At 48.8% G+C, this 18,717-nt stretch overlaps 5 protein-coding genes and 1 long non-coding RNA gene across 8 annotated transcripts; 1 reads left to right on the forward strand and 5 right to left on the reverse strand.

The window, feature by feature from the left end:
• Positions 1 to 740: 740 nt before the first annotated feature.
• LOC136191734 (uncharacterized) lies at positions 741 to 2,335 on the reverse strand. Of its 3 annotated transcripts, none has more exons than XR_010670934.1 (4): positions 2,258 to 2,335; positions 2,111 to 2,207; positions 1,266 to 1,328; positions 741 to 1,216 (listed from the first exon to the last, which is right to left on the reverse strand). It is a non-coding gene; the product is annotated as an uncharacterized lncRNA (long non-coding RNA). The 3 variants fall into 3 exon arrangements; XR_010670935.1 differs by having other exon boundaries at positions 1,382 to 2,207; XR_010670933.1 differs by having other exon boundaries at positions 1,266 to 2,207.
• Positions 2,336 to 2,532: 197 nt separating this feature from the next.
• Positions 2,533 to 5,387, reverse strand: LOC136191752 (coadhesin-like). Its single transcript, XM_065980166.1, has 12 exons — positions 5,252 to 5,387; positions 4,987 to 5,196; positions 4,735 to 4,938; positions 4,516 to 4,686; positions 4,288 to 4,455; positions 4,063 to 4,233; positions 3,840 to 4,007; positions 3,618 to 3,788; positions 3,384 to 3,566; positions 3,161 to 3,334; positions 2,904 to 3,101; positions 2,533 to 2,851 (listed from the first exon to the last, which is right to left on the reverse strand). The coding sequence occupies exons 1-12, from the start codon at positions 5,319 to 5,321 to the stop codon at positions 2,667 to 2,669; spliced, it is 2,073 nt and encodes a 690-aa protein (XP_065836238.1). The 5' UTR covers positions 5,322 to 5,387; the 3' UTR covers positions 2,533 to 2,666.
• A 134-nt stretch (positions 5,388 to 5,521) lies between these two features.
• LOC136191749 (hemicentin-1-like) lies at positions 5,522 to 8,988 on the reverse strand. Its single transcript, XM_065980162.1, has 11 exons — positions 8,539 to 8,988; positions 8,177 to 8,467; positions 8,097 to 8,129; positions 7,769 to 8,032; positions 7,456 to 7,719; positions 7,147 to 7,401; positions 6,837 to 7,097; positions 6,437 to 6,787; positions 6,358 to 6,372; positions 5,912 to 6,307; positions 5,522 to 5,842 (listed from the first exon to the last, which is right to left on the reverse strand). Exons 1-11 carry the CDS (start codon positions 8,864 to 8,866, stop codon positions 5,526 to 5,528), a joined length of 2,775 nt encoding a protein of 924 aa, XP_065836234.1. The 5' UTR covers positions 8,867 to 8,988; the 3' UTR covers positions 5,522 to 5,525.
• A 689-nt stretch (positions 8,989 to 9,677) lies between these two features.
• LOC136191771 (small ribosomal subunit protein uS19-like) lies at positions 9,678 to 10,367 on the reverse strand. Its single transcript, XM_065980192.1, has 2 exons — positions 10,278 to 10,367; positions 9,678 to 10,190 (listed from the first exon to the last, which is right to left on the reverse strand). The coding sequence occupies exons 1-2, from the start codon at positions 10,287 to 10,289 to the stop codon at positions 9,759 to 9,761; spliced, it is 444 nt and encodes a 147-aa protein (XP_065836264.1). The 5' UTR covers positions 10,290 to 10,367; the 3' UTR covers positions 9,678 to 9,758.
• Positions 10,347 to 12,367, forward strand: LOC136191753 (U3 small nucleolar ribonucleoprotein protein MPP10-like). Its single transcript, XM_065980167.1, has 6 exons — positions 10,347 to 11,108; positions 11,168 to 11,309; positions 11,369 to 11,436; positions 11,483 to 11,620; positions 11,676 to 11,786; positions 11,851 to 12,367. Exons 1-6 carry the CDS (start codon positions 10,350 to 10,352, stop codon positions 12,280 to 12,282), a joined length of 1,650 nt encoding a protein of 549 aa, XP_065836239.1. The 5' UTR covers positions 10,347 to 10,349; the 3' UTR covers positions 12,283 to 12,367.
• On the reverse strand, positions 12,174 to 18,691 carry LOC136191746 (DENN domain-containing protein 4B-like). The gene is made up of 30 exons (XM_065980152.1): positions 18,235 to 18,691; positions 17,789 to 17,990; positions 17,672 to 17,731; positions 17,539 to 17,608; positions 17,318 to 17,487; positions 17,178 to 17,267; positions 16,990 to 17,120; positions 16,875 to 16,941; positions 16,755 to 16,810; positions 16,559 to 16,703; positions 16,404 to 16,497; positions 16,258 to 16,339; positions 16,161 to 16,203; positions 16,046 to 16,103; positions 15,923 to 15,996; positions 15,802 to 15,866; positions 15,531 to 15,750; positions 15,135 to 15,250; positions 14,943 to 15,087; positions 14,820 to 14,860; positions 14,660 to 14,759; positions 14,563 to 14,607; positions 14,448 to 14,510; positions 14,329 to 14,394; positions 13,352 to 14,263; positions 13,138 to 13,302; positions 13,007 to 13,084; positions 12,804 to 12,952; positions 12,564 to 12,745; positions 12,174 to 12,506 (listed from the first exon to the last, which is right to left on the reverse strand). The coding sequence occupies exons 1-30, from the start codon at positions 18,564 to 18,566 to the stop codon at positions 12,370 to 12,372; spliced, it is 4,158 nt and encodes a 1,385-aa protein (XP_065836224.1). The 5' UTR covers positions 18,567 to 18,691; the 3' UTR covers positions 12,174 to 12,369.
• Between the last annotated feature and the right edge of the window lie 26 nt (positions 18,692 to 18,717).

An 18,717-nucleotide genomic window follows, 5' to 3' on the forward strand; every position in this document is an offset into this window, starting at 1 on the left:
TGTACTGAGTATTTCGTCTCAAGACTCAATCTCGTCGAATAACGCGCTTGCCTAACGTCATTCTTATCAGCTGCATGGAAGACGTCAAAGATTTTGAATTATTGATTGCAGAAGAAAGTAGAAGTTTATGATTTTACCGATTCTATTATTTGATCTTCTACTTAGCTGGCTGAAGAAGCTGTGTCCGGATTCTGGCCGCCACATTGAAGCCAAATTTTTCAGGACATTTGCCGGCCGTGGTTGGTCTTCAAGGTGTCCTGCATTCAAAACCTTTGAAAAGGTGATCGCTGACATCCGAGTCGATTCCTCCTACCACGCAAGACCGTGTAGGCCTGGACTGTACTGATTGCTTTTTTTCGTAGGGTCAATTTCGTCAAGCAAGCGCTCTAGAGAGATTAAAAACGACTGGGGGTGACAAAGGCTTTTACTGCGCGCGACGTTGAAGAAATATTTTGAGCTCAATCAGCGACGAAACGAATTCCTCTTCGACGACGAAGGAAGCAGAGAACATCTGTGCGTTTTTTCATAATTTTTTTAGTGCATGGAATTAGCAGTAGGTGCATGCAGCTTTCGATCTCCAGGGTATGGAGACGAAAGCAACGTCACGTGCTTAGCTTAGGGATGTGCATGCGTAAGGCGTGCCTTCTGCGGAGAGCATGCTTTTAGTGTGCGCATTCCTAAGCTAACGCGCGTAAAGCACGTTGCATGTTTCGCGCGCGCATTCTTTTTGTTCCGAAAAAGTAGGGGAAACTATGGCCAAATTTTTATTGATAATATCCCGGATGTACAAATAAAAAATTAAAAGTCCTCCCGGTCTCCCCTTCCTCCTCCTCCTCCCTCTTTCTTGGTTGTCCCTGGGCCGCCGCTCCTGCGCTGCCACTTGACCCCCCTGGGAGGCCAAGCGGTGGGACTGAGACTGCAGTCCCCACAGTGAACTTTAACCCAAGTCCACAGGGGGAAGGCACATTAACCTCCAGCCCCCAAGGAGGAAGACTTTAACCCAAGTCCCCAGGGGAGAGCGCATTAACCTCCAGCCCACAAGGAGGGAGACTTTGCCCAAGTCCCCAGGGTGAACTTTAACCCAAGTCCACAGGGGAGAGCGCATTAACCTCCGGCCCACAAGGAGGGAGACTTTAACCCAAGTCCCCAGGGTGATGGCTTCGTCTACATCTTCTTCTTTCTTCATCTCGATTGATCCGTTGGGGAGAGGAGAGAACTAAAATCAAATTGAAACCATTGCACTCAAATCTACTGTCCTTCTTTACCTTGAATGAGTCGAGAAGCACTGTGGAGGAGGAGGGAATTGATCCATGTGTTAATATTAACATCTACAAAAATGCCAATATTCGCCAAAATTGATGGTGCGAGGTCAATTTGGTACCGCGAGATCAAACAGGCAACCGATCCCCGTTGTTTTATAAAGAAACATTAGGAATCGGCGAGGTCACCCAAACTGACCAAAAAGCGTGTGCTATAGCTCACGGTTTGCTAAAAACTTCAACTCGCGGATTTCGAAATAAACGCGCTAGATCTACTCTACTTTATTAGTCTAACAACGCTACAAGGTCAAAAAGTTAATGGGGGTCAAATTTCACACAAAAATACCCACTTCCGGTAGGCGTTAATATTAGTTACGCCCCCTTTAAAAACTTCAAAATCGGCACGATAGACAGATTTGAGACGATAGAGTCAACTAGACGATTAAAATCTATCGTTTGACGCGAAAATCTTGGAATTCTGAGAGCTAAGGTTTTGGACCAAAAACCGTGTGCTATAGTTCAGGGATGCTAAAAAATCTGACCTCACCGATTCTTAAATAAATGGGCCAGATCTATTGTACTTCATTAGTTTGACAACGCTACGGGGTCAGACAGTTGGTGCAGGTCAAATTTCACCCTCAAAAGACCCACTTCCGGTACGCGTTAAAAAACGCGTCCGAAAAATGTGTAAGCAGATTTTCGATTCTCTGTAAAGATCATACGTCTTTAAAATACGCGTCGCTTAAAGACTAAACTGTACGATCGGCGCAAACGGGCAGAAATGCGAACGAGAGGAAATTCCCTTAGCTTTTCGAATCGCGGTGGTCTGCTTTGCATTCATTCTAACTTACTGCTCGTCTTAGAGTGCCCTTTAAACAATGAACTTGCTTGAGCGTCGTGGGAATGCACGAAAACGACGATCGAAGGTGCACGTGGTGCAAGCGAGTCCTAAAGAGGGTCTCCCATAGTCTTTTCACGATGCGATAATTTCGTTTTACCTTTTTTCACGTTCCAGCGCCTTTTCGTTGCTTTTTCGCCTTTATTTCGCAAGAAAAAAACGCAAAATCGAATCCTGGATACGGGGAAGCTTAATACGGGCGTGCGAAGCTCGGGTAAATTAACCTGATTTATCGGACGCAATAAAAAAGAAGATTCACGATACTCTAGTATCCGTGCTTTGACGTCATCATCTTGCAACCTTGACGTTTTCCTTGCCTACCTTCCCGTGCCGCTTTTGACTCTTTTGGCGACCGTGCGCACAGGCTTACGCAAGAACACGCAAAAATCGCTTGTTACACAATACCAGAGATGTGCAAAAAACTAGCTAAACTGTGTCTGTGATGTAATTGTTTGACCTACGGCGTTGGGAGGCTAAAACGGGTTTCGTGAAGTTCATCTGTTCGTGGACTACAATTTCTTTTCGCACTCAGGTGGACTGTGCCTCCACGTGCCTTTCTTTGTGCAAGTCAACCTCAACTTACCAGAGCGACGATATCCAATCAAACAGCCGTACGCCACCCTCTCATTCACCGCGTACGACGACTTGCTCGGAACGAAGAACCCATTCGATACCGTAGGCGGCGGCGAGCAAACTTGAAGAAAAAAAATTACGAGACCACACCTTATGAATTCGTTGTACGGTACCTGTGGCGTGCTGCGGTGCGGTTTCCAAGAAGACGCAGCGATCTCGTAAGCAAGGCCGCTGCATTTGGGCGTCACCTGAGCATGACGCATTCGCCGGACAATCCTTATGATTCGACACACAGCGACGCGTCCTTTTTTCAACTCCAACGCTGCACGTCACCGAACAGGAACTCCACGCAGACCAACTCTCCCACACGCCTTCAACGGAAAACGTATAGATCAAACTATAGACACCTCCCCTGGTTATTTTTCTTTACCTTGGCAGCATATGATGTTGCAGGCGGCCTCGACGGAGGCGAGTCCAAAGCACTGGTCCTTTCCTCCGCATCGAGGAGGCACGCACTCACGCGTGCGTCGCTTCGTGCCCGATGCGCCGCACTTGGTTGCAGAGCATTTCGACCATTCGCCCCACGATTCCCAACGACCGTTTTCTAATACACCCAAGCCGTTTTCGGTATAATATTCGCTCTACAGTCTTACCTGGACAACAGAAAGAATTGCAGACTGATTCTTGTCGGCTTTGACCGAGACAGGTGATGCTGCCTCTTGGGCAACCGTGTTGATTGCTCGGCTGTACGCAGCGTCTCGTTCTCGCTCTCTTTCCCCCGTTGCACGTCGCCGAACAGCTAGACCACGCACCCCAAGTCGACCAATGCGGTTTCACTGCAGAAAAAAATATATAGAAATTTTCAACTAATTTTTTGAGCGTCTTACCAGGACAACAGCCGAGATTGCAGGACGTCAATTGCGTGCGGAGAACATTTCGGCACGGGTCTCTTCCGTGGCAGAGGGGAGCCGAACAATTGCGCGATCGAGTCCTTGATCCCAAGCCGCAAGTTTTCGTGCACGACGCCCAAAGAGTCCACGACGTTATATAGCCACGCACTGGAAATCCAATTTTCGTGACGTAGATGGATACCTAGGTGTTTTAGTTACCTGGGCAACAGTTCTTGTTGCATTGGCGTTTTTCTGACGCGTTTCCCTTGCACAGGCGTCGACCGCCGCATTTTTCCTGCGTGCAATAGCGCGATCTCGACTGCGCGCCTCCGCCACACGATGCGCTGCATTTCGACCAAGCACTCCACTTGGACCAATGACCATCGACTACGGAAGCAAGGATACATTGATTGGGAGTTTTTTCTTTTTTTTCTCGCGCTACCAGGGCAACAGGATGACGCTTGGCACGTAACTGTCACTTTCGCAGCTCCCGTACACCCGTTTCGTCCGCCACATTGAGCCTTACGGCATACGCGTGTTTTCGTCTTCGATCCATCTCCGCAGGTGCGCGAGCACTTAGACCAAGAGGACCAGCTAAGCCATTTCCCGTCCACTGGCGTGGCGAGAGAATTAGACAATAGGAATGGGGTATTCTGCGTACGCATACCGGGGCAACAGGCCGTTCCGCACGAGGTCGTCTCTTTCGGCGGTCCCACGCAGAGATTTTTCCCGTTACATCGGCTTGGTAGACACGCGCGGGTGCGATATCGAGTGCCGCGTCCGCACGAGACAGAGCAAGCCGACCACGAAGCCCAATCTTTCCAGACGGCGTCGACTAGATCATGGAAGGGAGATTCGATTTGAAAACGATGGAATTTTCGCTCGGGTTTCTCACCGGGGCAACAGGCGACGTTGCAGACGACCTTCTGCGTTGTCTGACCGACGCATCGATTCTTTCCGCCGCAACGTGGCACTCCATCGCAATGGCGCGTGCGTCGTTTGTATCCGTTACCGCACGTTGACGAACACGAGGACCAGGCGCTCCACGTGCGCCACGCGTTGTCGACTGCGTAGAGCGCGTAATACCAGCGCTGACTCTCTCAAATTTTCTTACCCGGGCAACATCCGGTTCCGCATGCCAGTTTTTGGATTTCCTTGCCTTGGCAATAGCGCGGTCCGTAGAGCGCTTTGGGATCGAGAGCGCAGCTTCGTTTTCGTTGTTTGACGCCGCCCGAGCCGCAAGAGACGCTGCAGCTCGACCACGACGCCCAAGCTGACCACTTGTACACGCCACTCGTCGTTGTCGATCCACTAATGACTGAGTATACAGTAAATTAGGCTCGCCTCTCTCTTCTTCAATCAATACCTGGACAGTTCTTCTTGTTGCAATTTCTCGATCGAGAGGAGACGCCTTTGCAAGTCGGCTTCATGTAGCCCCAGCAAAGGTTCGCGTCAATGGGACGGCAGGTGCGGTGACGCGTCTGTTTCCCGCCGCCGCACGTTTTTGTGCACGTTTCCCATTTCGTCCACTGCGTCCACCGGCCTCTACATTCTCGATAGATATACGAGTACACGTCTAAAAGGAGAAGAGGCAAATGAGAAAACGAAGAAAGTTTTACTGTAGTTCTGACCGTTTGACGCCACTTGGCTGAGTCCCGCTGCGAGGACTACTAGTACAACTAGAAGGAGACTCTGCGTCATGTCTCGCGCTTACAATACTATGGGGGTTTTTGGCAGTGCACATCTTTTATAAGCACACCAAAAAACTGACAGACGCCTAATAAGGATGCAGGTATCGGGTTAGTTAATCAGCATGCCTAAAGATACTGGTCGTAGCTAGACAATTGCAGCAAAGCGCTGCGAGAGGGAGGGGGGGGGGGGGGGGGGGGGGGGGACACAACAAATTTAGTGGGATTTCGTCTTAGTCTTTCGGTGTACAGCCACGCTACTTTCCTTTGAGTCGCTCCGTCCGCTTTGATCTCGTACAGTGACCCGATATTTTCCCCCGTCCTCAGGTTTGACGCTACGAAGGGTGAGACAGCTCATGCGAGTTGCATCAACCTCAGCCTTTGCCACCAAGTCGGGTTCGAAAGGTTTTCCGTCGTGGGTCCAATCAAATTGAAGTTTTCCTTGTCCGACTGCCTGGCACTCCAAACGAATTTCGCTGCCTTCTTCAATCTCAAGCGATTTTGGTGACCTGATTATGCGGGGTCCTTGAGCAGCTTCAAACGCAGAGAAAAAAAGACAATTTATTTCTACAAACAAATTCTTTCGTTCCCCTTCTTCCTTACCTTTCACTTCCAACTCAACTTTTTTTGAAGGCGGAGAGTTACCTTTGTGATTCATGACAATGCAGTAATAACTTCCCGCATCTTCATTTTTCACGGGATTCAGAACGAGATCTTGTCCTCGACCGCGATTTTTTTCGGTACCATTGGCAATTTGATACCATTCGTACACGAGGGTGGGAGAGCCTGTAGCTTTGCAGGAAAACCTCACCTGTGTGCCTTCAAGCACCGTTTGAATTTTGGGGCGTGGATGTTCAACAATTTCAGGCAACTGAAGTCGTTTGTCTTTGACGTCTTTTAGCGACATAGACCCACTGACGCTGACGCTGTCGCCGCCGCCGCTGCCGCCGGCGCCGCGACTGCTATTGCCACTGTCCCAAGCCAAGCTTTCTAGACGACCTACAAAAGAAACCATGGTCTTTCTTAGGGATTTTAGCCAGGCGACGTACCCGAAACACGAATTCCTACGACACACACAAAAAAAGAGGAACAAGTGAATTCTACAGAAAATAATTCATATTCTATTACCTGGAATAGCGTGAGCGAAAGTTTGCTCGTCGTTTTCGTCGAGTGGATGCGGTTGCGCTATCGCCGACTTGACGACGACGACGTTGAACGAGCCTGACGCTGCCTCTCCGCCGCCGTTCAAAACAACGCAACGATACTCGCCCGAGTCTCTTTCCTGACATCGTTCAATTGTGAGCGTAGATCGCGTGCGACCCACAAGCGGCTGAAACGTGACGCGACCACCGTGACGTATAACGCGTTCCCACTGATAGCTATAGGACGGGTTCTCGCCGCGAGCGTTGCATGTGAGAGTCAGGGGTTTGCCCAGGGTTACCTGGAGTCGTTTGCTCTCTGATTCCACTTTGGGAGGAACTGCGGAAAAATATGATTGGCCCAAAACGAAGCCTTTAGATTTAATTACCCAATTTAGCGACGGTTGCTGATTTTGACGTCAGTACGCCATACTGTTCCGTCACGACGTCGCACGTGTACTCGCCCAAGTCGGATTCACTTGGTCGTGCAATGGAAAGATGTTGCAACGTCTGCCCTCTCACTGGATTGTTGTCTCGTCGCCATTGGTAACCACTGACGACGTACGGAAAGCGCTCTTTAAAAGAACAAAAAAGCGTGAACGGCTTCGAGAAATCAATGACGCTTTTGATTGGCTCAATAGTAGAATAAGCTAAAGAATCAATAAAAAAAAGAGAAAATAAGAGTGTGAACATTCTTACGCCAAATCAGTGCTGGTTTGCTATGAAGTACTTGTTCACCACGGGCGAGAAGTCTGCACGAGTATTCCCCATAGTCGTGCTCATCAACAATCAAATTGAGCTCAGATGCAAGCTCATTTCGAAGAAGTTCCTTCTCTTTGTACCACTGATATGTCACATGGCGATCTGATTCTTCGGAAAGGCAAGATAGGCAAACTGACTCGTCAATGTCCGCCGATTGAGATCGAGGATGCTGACGAATACGAAACGTAATATCTATAGAATCAGACGCTTCACTATTATCAGTCTTGGGATTTCGTTTTTTTTTACCGGTGACAATCACTTCGGTGTACTCCGTTTTAATTGGAACAGACGTGTTATTGGTGATTACGCAGTGGTATCTTCCGGTGTGTTGAGAACTGACGTTGTGGCGAACCAGCGTTTCTTTGGCATCTTCTTGACCGCAGGAGATGCCGTCTTTGTACCACTGATACGAAGGCCGAGGATGACCAGTTGCCTTGCATTCCAATATCAATGCTTCTCCTTCTTTTAGTTTGACAAACGGATCAGGTGACAGCGTGATTTGAGGATGAGCTGATCAATAAATTGCCATTTATTATTGTAACTTCGATTTTATTCTTACCTATTACTTTGACAGTAGCAATAGTCGATAGATCTGATCCAAATCGATTCGTCACCTGGCACAAGTATTTTCCCGTATTGCCACCTTTTCCAGGCCTGACATTTCTCAGCTGAAGAAAGCGACCGGATTCAGCCTCCAACTCCTTCGATCCTTTGAACCACTGGTATGTAATAGGCTCACTTCCACTTGCCCTGCAAACGAGCTGATAATCATCTCCAAGCCCAAGTTCAACCGATTGAGGATGAATTTCAATCTTAGGAGGATCTAGAGAGAAAGACAAAGCCCTCTTAATTAATTAATTAAAAAGGTGGCCTATCCATTTAGCTACCTTCAGCAGTCTCCTCCTCCTCGTCTTCATCATCTACAGTTCCCCATGTTAGATACATAATCGTGTCCCCACCCCCTCACCGTTTTCAATGATTTGCACTGTAGCGTAGTGCGAAAAAACGTGCCCCTCTTCGTTCTTCGCTCGACAGCAATAGGATCCGGCGTGATCGCGCGTCGCCGACTTGATTTCCAAGCGACTCCACATTTGACCTTGAACGGGGCGCGGCGCGCCGCCGCCGCCGCCGCCGCCAAGACTCGCGACAAACCACTGGTATTGCGGACGTGGAAAGCCGTCGGCGACGCAGTCTAAGCGAAGCGTTTCGTCCGCTTTGAACGGACGCGACGTGGGATGCGTCACGATGCGAGGTTTCGCTACGAAAAGTAGATTCGAGCGGGTTTTTTTGTGTGCTCTCTCGATGGAGAAAAGGCCTGGGGCTCCTTACTTTTTGGTACGAACATGAAAAGGCCTTCTTTGTGCGATATGGCTTCGAGAGCGACGATAAGATCTTGGAGCGTCTTGTTTTTGTTTTGTAGGTCTCTTAGGAGAGCGATGCCTGGACTTCTCGGCCTGTTGTCGCCTCTTTCGATTCGAAATTGTGCTTCGGCGAACTTTCGGAGCTGGGGTTTGCCGTCCGGACCTCCGTACGGTTCGCCGGGGAAGTTCTTTGCTAGCGAGATCCATTTCTCATCTGCATCGAGTTGCTGGCCGAGGGTAGCGAGCTTTTCAGAGGGTAAATCTGCGAGATACGTATTTCTGATGCCGTTCGACATCTTTGAGTCTCCCCGGGACTTCCCCAAAAGTCATCCTACCTACGGGGCATACCGAGCTACGTACATATATAGAAAAAAATCAATAATTATTCCGTCGTCGGCTCTGCCAACTTCGTAGTGTCCACTTGAATTTCGCTTTCGTACACCCATCTTCGATTGCAGCGGCACTCGATGCCGCACTTACCCGATCCGCAGCGCGAACAGGGTAAATGACAGCCATCGCACTCGAGCACTTGACAGTCGCACAGATCTTTGCCGTCGATGAGCAGACGACCGCTCGAATCGAACACAGGAACGCGTCGACCGTAGTGAATTCTAGAAAAAAGCTAACGATGTCATAAGGAGTCGATAGAGTGCCCTAGCAACCTGTTACATTTCTCTGCTTTCCGGTTTCTTTATTTTTCTCGCTTCCCTCTCTCGCACGAGAGGCGTAATGGCGAAGCGATGCTCGACGATGTCGACAGATCCGATAGATCTTCTATCGCTGCTTCGTACGGCTCGCTTTCCTGTTTCTTCAATCTTCTCGGTCACAACAAAACGCAAACAAACGCGTACCTGGACTTACTACAGCCCCTTCGGACGACGCTCGCTTTGAACGCCTACAGCTGGTCGTCGACGAGCTCGTTTCGGGAGTCTCCGACAACGAACAACGTCGTCCTCGATCGTTTTCATTGCGCGAAGGGAGAAACGCCATTCAGAGATCCCGTATCGGCGCTAGGAAATTCTTTATACGTACTGTACTACTGTACTCAGTAGACTACGCTGATGATAATAAATATGTGTGTGGCCCCGTACAGTAGGCAACTAGCAGTAGTCGAGACTCATCATTTATTTATTTCCGAGAACTAATAAGGAAAAAACGGCAAAGGCACGCACGTCAATCCCCTAGTCTCTACTTCAACGGTATAAATCGAGACGAGTGCGTGGCACCGATACCGGGACGACCGTGCTTCACAGGCTTGTACGTCATCGAGAACTCGCCCAAATAGTGGCCAATCATATCGGGCTTGATTTCGACTTGATTGAACGTTTTACCGTTATATATGCCCACGACGCTGCCGACCATCTCGGGAACGATGACCATGTTGCGCAAATGGGTTTTGACGCAGTCCGGTTTTTCTAATTCGGTCGCGTTCTTTTTCGCCTTGCGTAGACGCTTGATGAAGGCCATTGGCTTGCGTTTGAGACCGCGCGAGAAGCGTCTGCGAGCGCGCGCGTGAACGAGTTGCATTAGCTCTTCGTTGCTCATGTCGAGAAGCTGATCGAGATCCGTGCCTCGGAACGTGTACTTCCTGAAGGTGCGCTTCTTTTTCGGTTGTTCGGTCTAAATGAGAACGGTTTGATTGATCGGCCGATAGCGCCTCGAAGCGTTTGAGGCAACGAGACGGCAGATTCGAACGGATTTCTGTACCTTCTCTGCCATCTTCACTCGAGTCGGGTTGATTTCAACAGAAATGGTAGACCATTCATGCCCGGATGTTCCATGTCTTCGATATTGGATTCGGTTTTGAAGGAATTCGACGATCGCTTTCGCGATCCGACGCATTATCTGCAACTATCGGACGTTCCTAAGTTGTCTTTGGTCAAACAGCTGTACGATGTCGCCTCCGAAGCTTTTCCCAGCGGAGAAAAACACGGCCCACTCGACCAGCTCGTCGTCGACGAGCACATGGACGAAGAGAGCATATGGCAGCAGATTTCAATGCAGAACGAACCGCTATTGGAGCACATGAGCCAAATTTTTAGTCGAATAGTGAAAAAGTCGAATAGTAGAATCAGCCTCTTGGAACCAGAGGAAGATGACGAGAATAATGATGATTTGGTGGAATCAGACGAAGGAGATTTGGAGGAGGACGTCGTCTCAGAAGATGAAAAACTAGAAGACGATGACGACGACGAAGATGACGTTTCCGTCGAACCCGTCAAAAAGAAATCGAGAGGAGTGAAATCTGTTGTCGACGACAAGTTCTTCAAACTTGCCGATATGGAAGAGTTTTTGCGACGCGAAGATGAGCGCGAGGAACGGCGGCGCGATGGCGGTGGCGCGTCGAAAAAGGAATCGTTCATTGACTATTTTGCGGATTTGGAGAGCGATTCGGCGGAAGAAAAGGCTTTGATGTACGACGACTTTTTCGATCCGCCTAGCGACGATGAAGATCAATCTGTGAAAGAATCGGAATCAGAAGAGGATGAGAAAGACGAACCCAAGACTCTTTCTACAACGGAGAAGAGAAATGAGAAGGTGTGCGGGGAGAGTTAGGGGGGATTACCGTAGATGTTTTGCACTTCTCTTTTGTGTAGCTCAAACGTCAAATCGCTCAGCTTGAGGAGGCCAACTTAGCGGAGAAGCCGTGGCAGCTGAAAGGCGAAACAACGGCGAAACAACGACCGGAAAATAGTCTCCTAGAAGAAGATCTCCAATTTGAACATAGGACGAGACAAGGTGACTAAATTACCGGGGGCAATATAGATGATATACTAACGGGTCAAATAAAACGTCAGCTCCCGTTATTACGGAAGAGACGACGGAGCAACTAGAGGACATCATAAAGAGACGAATTTTAGATCAGGTATGTATACATACATGTATGTACGTTGAGTAGATTGTTTTCCTAGGCTTGGGATGACGTTGAGAGGAAGGAGAAGCCAGCCGAGTTGCCATACAACTATAGAAAAGCGCCCGTATTGGATCAGGAGAAGAGCAAATTGAGTCTGAGTGAAATCTACGAACGCGATTACCTAAAACAGACTCAGGTTAATTAATCAAAGAGAGATGTAGTATTAGTTATATATATGACTCTTGCCTTAGGAAAAGAAGGAGGAAAAGGAAAACCCCGAACACGTGGTAATCCAAACGTCAATGAAGCGTCTCTTCGAGAAATTGGACGCCCTTTCGAATTATCACTTCACTCCCAAACCGGTTTGTAGAGGGGAAACGGAATTGATGGAAAAACGTAAATGCTTTGGTACTGTATTGTGCGTAGCCCAAAGAAGAGATCAAAATTGTTGCCAACGCGCCGTCGATCACTGTCGAGGAAATCATCCCGGCGACGGTCGGCAACGCGACTCTCTTGGCCCCGGAGGAGATTCAGGAGAAGGGTGCGACTTTGGAGAAGCGAAGTCGAGCGAAGGAAAAGAAAAAACGAAAAAAATTGGTGCAAAAATTGCGGCCCGGGTTGGGGAATAAGTACAGCAAGGAAGCGGCGATGAAGGAGCTCGAAAAGGCGAGTAGAGGGACGGACAGGCTTACGCTGTTGAAGAAGGAGAAGGGCGTCAAAGGGTTCAAGTCTTCGGCGGCGTTTTTCGAACGACTTCAAGATCAAGTAAGCGGCGAAGTAGCAAAAATTTCCCAGTCGCAACAAAAGCGAAAGAAACTGCAAAGAGAAAAGCAATCGAGTTCTAAGTTTAAACTATAAAAATTTTTGTTTTGCTACTTATCGGGCGTACGCTATTGACTCGTCATCATCTACGAACAAAAAATAGTAATAAATAATTAGCATGGATCACATGGTCAGAACGCCGAAGATTCGGCGACAGCACAAGGCCGGATAAGACGGCGGATGATCGTCGGGTCGGATGAGGTGAGTCAATTCCTTGGGAATTCGTGACAAAGCGGCCCGGTAGTCTTTATCGACTTTTTCTAAGAAATGACGCTGCGTTACCCTGGTGCAAGGATTATATCTATTTCGCTGGAGACCTGTATTGAGTTTTTCTTTGGAGACCGAAGCGAGAAAGAGAACAAATTCCCAGTAGACGCTTCGATGAATTCGCGCGTTCGTCTGTTCCGCGCCTTTCGCTTGGAGTCGATCGCTAAGCAGGCGTTCCATCGGCTTGACGAAGTCTCCGACCTGGAGACGAGCCGTTAGGGATTGGATATGACTAGAAAAGAAAAACGCGGTTGCCTCTCGTAAAGTGTCTCAATTTATTATGGACAAACGTTGAGGATTCCTTTCGAGTGAGCTGACGATAATGATTATCGTCTGAATCGTAGCCTTTATTGCGCCAGATTTGGTAGAGCGATTTGTCGACACCGTCGTCATGTAGATGCCACACTGCCTTAGCTCGAGCACGAGACGACTCGCCCATCTAAAAGAAGGTCAAGTCTTTACGTGGAGGACCTAAGTCTCGTGTTCTACCCACCTTGGATCTTATACTCGGCAGACGAAGAAACAGATCCGGCAAATTGGACGGCAGTCCTAAACGAGCAAAATACCAAACCTAAAAAAACACGTACAGTCTATCAAACGAAAACAGTCTCCTGTCCAGTCTACCATGTTCCAGTAGAGAACTCGGTGTTGGGTCACAAACTTGGCATCCCCCAAAACTTGCACGCCCTCGTTCGCCAAGAGCGATTCGACCTCTTTTCGCATATTCAGCGGACTCAAATACACGACGTTCAAAGAACCGCCCTCAGCCGGCCAATCCGTTCCAAGCAACTAAAGAACACCCAATAAAGTGAATGTAGTCCCCCCTTGCCCTACTTACTCTCGGAGACAGCTGAAGAAAGGCTATCAACTGCGACGAGCAGAACAAACAACGCGCATTAAAATTCGAATCGTCGGGACTCCATCCGGCCAAGAGGTACTCGTCGAACAGCAGAGCCTGACACGAAGGACATCGAGTGCACGAAGCAATGGTCACGTCGCCAGCAATATCGCCTCCGGCGACGCCAAACGAATCCGAACCGAATCGAAACGACGAAAAATCGCTCAACTCGCGCCTATGATTGCGCCGTCGCCGCCAAGAAAAATCCGTCTCGACGTCGCCGGTGCGACCGTCAAGCGACGGCGTACGACCCAACGACGCCAACTCGTCGCCGCCGTCCACGGCGTCGCTACTCTCGCTTATCGGATTCAAAGAGGCGGCGATCGACGTGGACAACGGTAGGGTAGCACTTCCGCCTAGGACCGGCGCCGACGGCACTTCGGTCGACGTCTCGCCCTCGTTGATTGATACGGCACTGCGAACGAGCGGCGATATGACCGGCAGTCGCCCTCGCGACGCCGCCGAACTTCGTCGACTGCGCGACGTCTCGTTATCGCCGTCGTCGTCGTCGACGTCGCCGTCGATTAGATTGGGATCGGAGAGAATGCGACCGCCCGACATGATGACGATGTTCGATTCGCTGGAACTTTCGCACAGAACGACGCTGCTCGCGCGACGAGGTGGAATGTCTTCGATCGACGTGGTTATCGAGCGGGGAAGAGCCATCGTACTGCCGTCGGAAAAGTCGCGCATCGTTGACACGTTGAAGTTGGGATGAAGCGCGATCGACGTGCGCGGCGACGACGTAACGCGACGTTTGACGGGGGCTAGGAAGACGGCAACGGCCATGATGACGTTCCGTATTTTGAGCCAGTAGCCGCTCGAAGTCGGCCACGGGTTTTCCAGTACGGCCTAGAGCACGCGGAGATGCCGTCTTGAAAGGGGGCGCGAGTAAGGGAATTAGCGTACAGTACTACCTTGTTGTAATGGCCGTACGTCACGGCGTCGGGTTGAATTCCGTGCCGTCGCATTTCCATGAGAACCTGAGAACAATCGGTGACAAAAACTGCATTGTATCACGCTTTATTTCCCTTACTCTGACTGCCAAAGCCGGGTGACCGAGTTTTCCGCAAAGTTCCATTAGAATTCGATAGCAGACCTTATCAACTTTTTTTAACGAGATAAAATTGGAGTAAGAAGACATTCTTCACCTCGTCTGAGCACTGCACTTGATTAAGGTGAACGTGCTGCACAAGCTAGACGGAAAAGCATTTGCACCCAGCCTCTACGTCCCCTCCCCTATCTTACTTTAAGCGCTTTCAAGAGAACATCGCGTTTGAAGAGCGTCGAAGCCGCGTATGAGGGAAGGTGCATGAACCAAACCGTGTATACGTGACCCAGAAGAAGCCTACAGTAGTCGGAACTCAACATGCAACAGAACCTCTACCCCTTTTTCTTATCCACTCACTTGGCCCACTGTTTCGGATCGTTTGCGTATTTCTGAGCCATCTAAACAAAAAAATTGCGTAATTGCGTATAAAGAAAAATTTCTAATTGCGTCTAATTTTTAATGAATGCATCAGCTGTTTACCTGTCGAGCTTTTCGCTTTTCCGCGTGCGTTCGTTGATGAATAGGAGATCCGGGCGGCGTGCGCAGACTCCCTCTCGACGAGTGAAACGCCATCTTTTCCGAACTCGCAAACAAGCTCGCACTCAGCGGAGGAAACGTCGAATAACTAGAGAAAATATTCGGCTCGTACTCGCACTCGCGTCCACGCCTTACTTGAACGTCATTCCGCGCTCCAATCCGCTTGCATCAGGAGGATTGACAACGACTGTCATATGATCACATAGCGCCGGATCGTTTTCTACTTCGACAAGCGGCTCTTTTTGCATGTACTACAGAGAGAAGAGACGACCAACTGTTAGAATAAATTTCCAAAAAAAAGTGTTCCCTAGCGGGGGCGGGGCGACGGGGAGGAGGCTTTTACTGTGGTTACGTGACACCGAAAGTGCGTCGTTTTGAATCGGTAACAGCGCGAATGGACTCCAACGTAAATTCTGCTACTAACGTAAAACACCATCTGCCGCTTACGAGGTGTGGCGTATTGTGACGACGTAAAAAAACGTGTACGCTTACGTGCACTTGGTAATTCGTTCATTGGGTGCATTCTTTTACCTTTCCAGTGCATTCATCGAAGAAGGCTAAGCACGAGTCAAGATGCGACGTGAACGAGCGTTCTTCGATGAACTTGACAAACATCTGCGTGTTCATCAAGCGAGAAAAGAACTCCTGCTCGGACGACGGCTTTATTTTCTTGAAGCCCTTCAAATCGAAAAGACTTTCAATATCCATCGCCCTGTCTGACGGCGCTCTAGTTATGGGCTTCAAAAACGATCTAAAAGCAGAAGATAGTATACCGATGAAAAGAAGTCATACGGTTGCTCACTGATATCCCTTCAGTAAGCCAGCGTGAAATCGGAGAAATGCCTCTCGGATGGCGATATTGGATACCTTTATATAAGAGAATTCTATTGCTCTCCTATCGTTCTTCTAAAACTTGACTGAACCTTGTTTTCGGTTTCTTCTCCGGCCATGCTTTCCAGCGGGGCGACTTCGACGGCTAATTCGCTGTCTTCTGAAGCTAGAGGAGAACGTCATAGCGGTCGTGTGCACGTGCGTGTAGTCCTTACTCTTTCCCAGTTGTTCTGAAAGCGATTCGAGAGTCTGACATAGCGTGCGAGTCAGTTTCTGACGCGAAATGGACCATTGTAAACGTAACCAACGAGACTTAAACGTATGACTCACTTTCGGAAGAAGTTTCCACGAGAGATTTTTAAATTCTTTCGGTCTAAACACGCATTCGGGATCAGAGCGGAGAAAAATAATCGATTATTGGACTCACATTGCTATGCTGTTAGAGTCTAAATTGAAACATATGACGTCATCGGGCGTGTCGTAAAAATCAAAATAGCTAGATTCGATTCCTGAACGAGAAGAACGTGAGCAGAAAAGCTCAAAGAAGAAGAAGAAGAAGACGCCGAGACAAACCAATTAGAAAAGGCATAGGAGCGTGAATAAAGCTAGACAAAGCCAAAGGACACAGCGGAATGTAAGGACAATTCCACTTGAACGGAAAGAGGAGCTTCATTAGAAGGAGAACGTTGACTTAGCTTGTAAAAAATGTTTTTTTTTGAAAGTCTTACCGAACTCATGGCCTCGGCGAAACTTGTGAGAAGAGCCGAGCGAGTGGAGTGGATAACGAGCTTTTGTTCGAGGAGAAGAAGACAGAGAAGCGTCGCGATGTTCTCCGCGTCCAAACAGCGAAGTATTACGGAATGATCGGCAACGCTAGAAAACAAAACGTTAAAAAAGAGAGAAGGAGAAACGTCGTTCATATACCTCAGGGGCAGCTGCGTTCTTTCTGGTTCCGAAAGCATGACAGACTCGTTACCAAGCTAAAATGATCAATAAATAATCAAGGAATTGAGCCATAGACTATTAATTAATAGTATTTCTCACCTGAAGAAGGACTCTCGGTCGCGACGGCGACGGAAACGGAACATCGAGCATAAAATTCGATATGTATCTGCAATAAAAATTAAAAAAATCCTTCCAAGTTTTCAATGAACCATACCTCTCCAAGGGAATCTGTGATGGCCCTGATATAGAGATGCGGTACAGAGAGGCAAGAAATGCCTTATAGGCGTGAAAGAAGGGCCAGTGAGACAGCAAACAGATACACTTGGTAACGTGCACGGGCATTTCCTTCAGAGACGCAAGTAAACCGCGAGGATGCGGTTAGAAATTATCTTTTTTTTCTACCTGTCCTGTTCCAAAAAGACTTAGTTTCATTTCGGAAGTCAATTGGGTTGCGGGCAGCTCTTCGTAGAAAGTCACAGCAGCACCGTAAACCTAAACATCAATTATCTACGTTATTACTCGTATTGGTCTTATTGTCGCACTTTGTCTCCGGTTCCGCCGGTGAGAACGAACGTGGAGAACGTCGGCAGGGGACAGGCTGTCGTCTCGCCCCAACATTCGACACTCACGCCAAAAGGAAGACAGAAGAGAGGCACTGACTCGGGCAATTCAAAATCTTTGTGATCCACAGTCGGATAACGGCTCAACACAGCTAACAAAATAAATAATAATAATACATAAAATAAATAAATAAAGAATCTACCAGCTCGATAATTGATTGATGGCGGCTTAATCATCATCTTTTTGTAGCACAAAAACGCGTGAGACCCAATCTATAAGAGATGGAGACTCTGGCTGTTATTCGTCCCATTAAAAACGCCTGGTTTCTCGAGAACCTTCAGTCCACTGTGCAAATCTTTGTCGAGCTTTGTGAATCCCCTCGGTGGCTGATCCCCCTAATAAGAAACACGAGAGGTAAATTCTTTGCATACGTGGCTTTCCTCTCTTCTCACTTTATTTGTGTAAATCACGCACAAATCGGTGATGGCCATGCCCCTGAAGTGGGCCTCACCTCGTTGCGGCCCCTTGCGAAATGTAAAGTACGTCTTCTTGACATTCACGCCAACGCCTTGATTCACATCCGCGTCGCGTCCGCCGACAGATCGGATAAGGAGACCGTGCCCAGGTGCAACTCTCGATCCCTCATACACAACGCTAAGGGAGCAGGTTTTTATTAGTAATACTTTCATTAATTTTTGCTCTCTAAGGGACTGGGGGTAGTATACACACGCATTTCTATATTAGGTAGGTTATGTCAGGGCCGCACCGTTTTCTCGTGCGATAGAAAACGAAGGCAATGGAAACCCGAGCCCTAAAACTGGACCCACCCCTTAAGGAAGCCTAACCATGCCTATGGTCTAACTGTGTCCTGTTCCCCTCCCCGCCCCTCCAAACTCACTCGACGTCGGTTACGGGAAGCTCGTCCTTTCCTCGCTTGAAGCAGAGATACACCGACTTGCCGCCGATGTGACCCCGATTGAGATCGGCGAATTCGCTCGTGTTGGCACGACGCACGAACTCGTAACCGGGCGGCGCCCGCTCGTCGTGACCCGCGAAGACGACGGCCATGTTCGTCAGCGGTTTGACGATCTCCGGCAGGTCGATCTGCTCGAGTTCGGCGTCGAGAACCTGACGCGACTGATCGCTCAGGCCCACGACGACGAAATAGTCGGCGACCATCGTCGAATTGGGCATGGACGGAGACGAAGTCGGAGAAAAGGAGGCTGCCATTTGTTTATCTTCTTTTTCGGACTTGCAAGCAAGCTGTTTGATTGCTGCTAGACCGTCAGCGACGTGAGCATAAGAAGAAAACGGTCTCCTGAAAGTTTCGACTAGTTATTCGGGGAGGTAACAAACCAGGATATCATGCCTCCGCGCCGAT

This window comes from Oscarella lobularis, chromosome 10 (genome assembly GCF_947507565.1).
Source record: "Oscarella lobularis chromosome 10, ooOscLobu1.1, whole genome shotgun sequence".
NCBI lineage: Eukaryota > Metazoa > Porifera > Homoscleromorpha > Homosclerophorida > Oscarellidae > Oscarella > Oscarella lobularis.

Excerpts from the sequence above, each read along its gene's own strand:
- LOC136191752 (XM_065980166.1), bottom strand. The coding sequence starts at position 5,321 with ATGACGCAGAGTCTCCTTCTAGTTGTACTAGTAGTCCTCGCAGCGGGA. Across the intron at positions 5,197-5,251 it reads CAGCCAAGTGGCGTCAAACG|ACGTGTACTCGTATATCTAT; the intron begins GTCAGAACTACA and ends TTCTCCTTTTAG. Across the intron at positions 4,456-4,515 it reads CAACGTCGCCTGTTGCCCCG|TCGACGCCGTCTGGAAAGAT; the intron begins GTGAGAAACCCG and ends TCCATGATCTAG.
- LOC136191749 (XM_065980162.1), bottom strand. The coding sequence starts at position 8,866 with ATGTCGAACGGCATCAGAAATACGTATCTCGCAGATTTACCCTCTGAA. Across the intron at positions 7,402-7,455 it reads CACCGAAGTGATTGTCACCG|ATATTACGTTTCGTATTCGT; the intron begins GTAAAAAAAAAC and ends CTGATTCTATAG. Across the intron at positions 6,788-6,836 it reads AGCAACCGTCGCTAAATTGG|TTCCTCCCAAAGTGGAATCA; the intron begins GTAATTAAATCT and ends ATTTTTCCGCAG.
- LOC136191753 (XM_065980167.1), top strand. The coding sequence starts at position 10,350 with ATGTCTTCGATATTGGATTCGGTTTTGAAGGAATTCGACGATCGCTTT. Across the intron at positions 11,109-11,167 it reads CGGAGAAGAGAAATGAGAAG|CTCAAACGTCAAATCGCTCA; the intron begins GTGTGCGGGGAG and ends TCTTTTGTGTAG. Across the intron at positions 11,437-11,482 it reads AGAGACGAATTTTAGATCAG|GCTTGGGATGACGTTGAGAG; the intron begins GTATGTATACAT and ends TTGTTTTCCTAG.
- LOC136191746 (XM_065980152.1), bottom strand. The coding sequence starts at position 18,566 with ATGGCAGCCTCCTTTTCTCCGACTTCGTCTCCGTCCATGCCCAATTCG. Across the intron at positions 16,340-16,403 it reads TCCTATGCCTTTTCTAATTG|GAATCGAATCTAGCTATTTT; the intron begins GTTTGTCTCGGC and ends CTTCTCGTTCAG. Across the intron at positions 14,511-14,562 it reads AAGTGCAGTGCTCAGACGAG|GTCTGCTATCGAATTCTAAT; the intron begins GTGAAGAATGTC and ends AAAGTTGATAAG.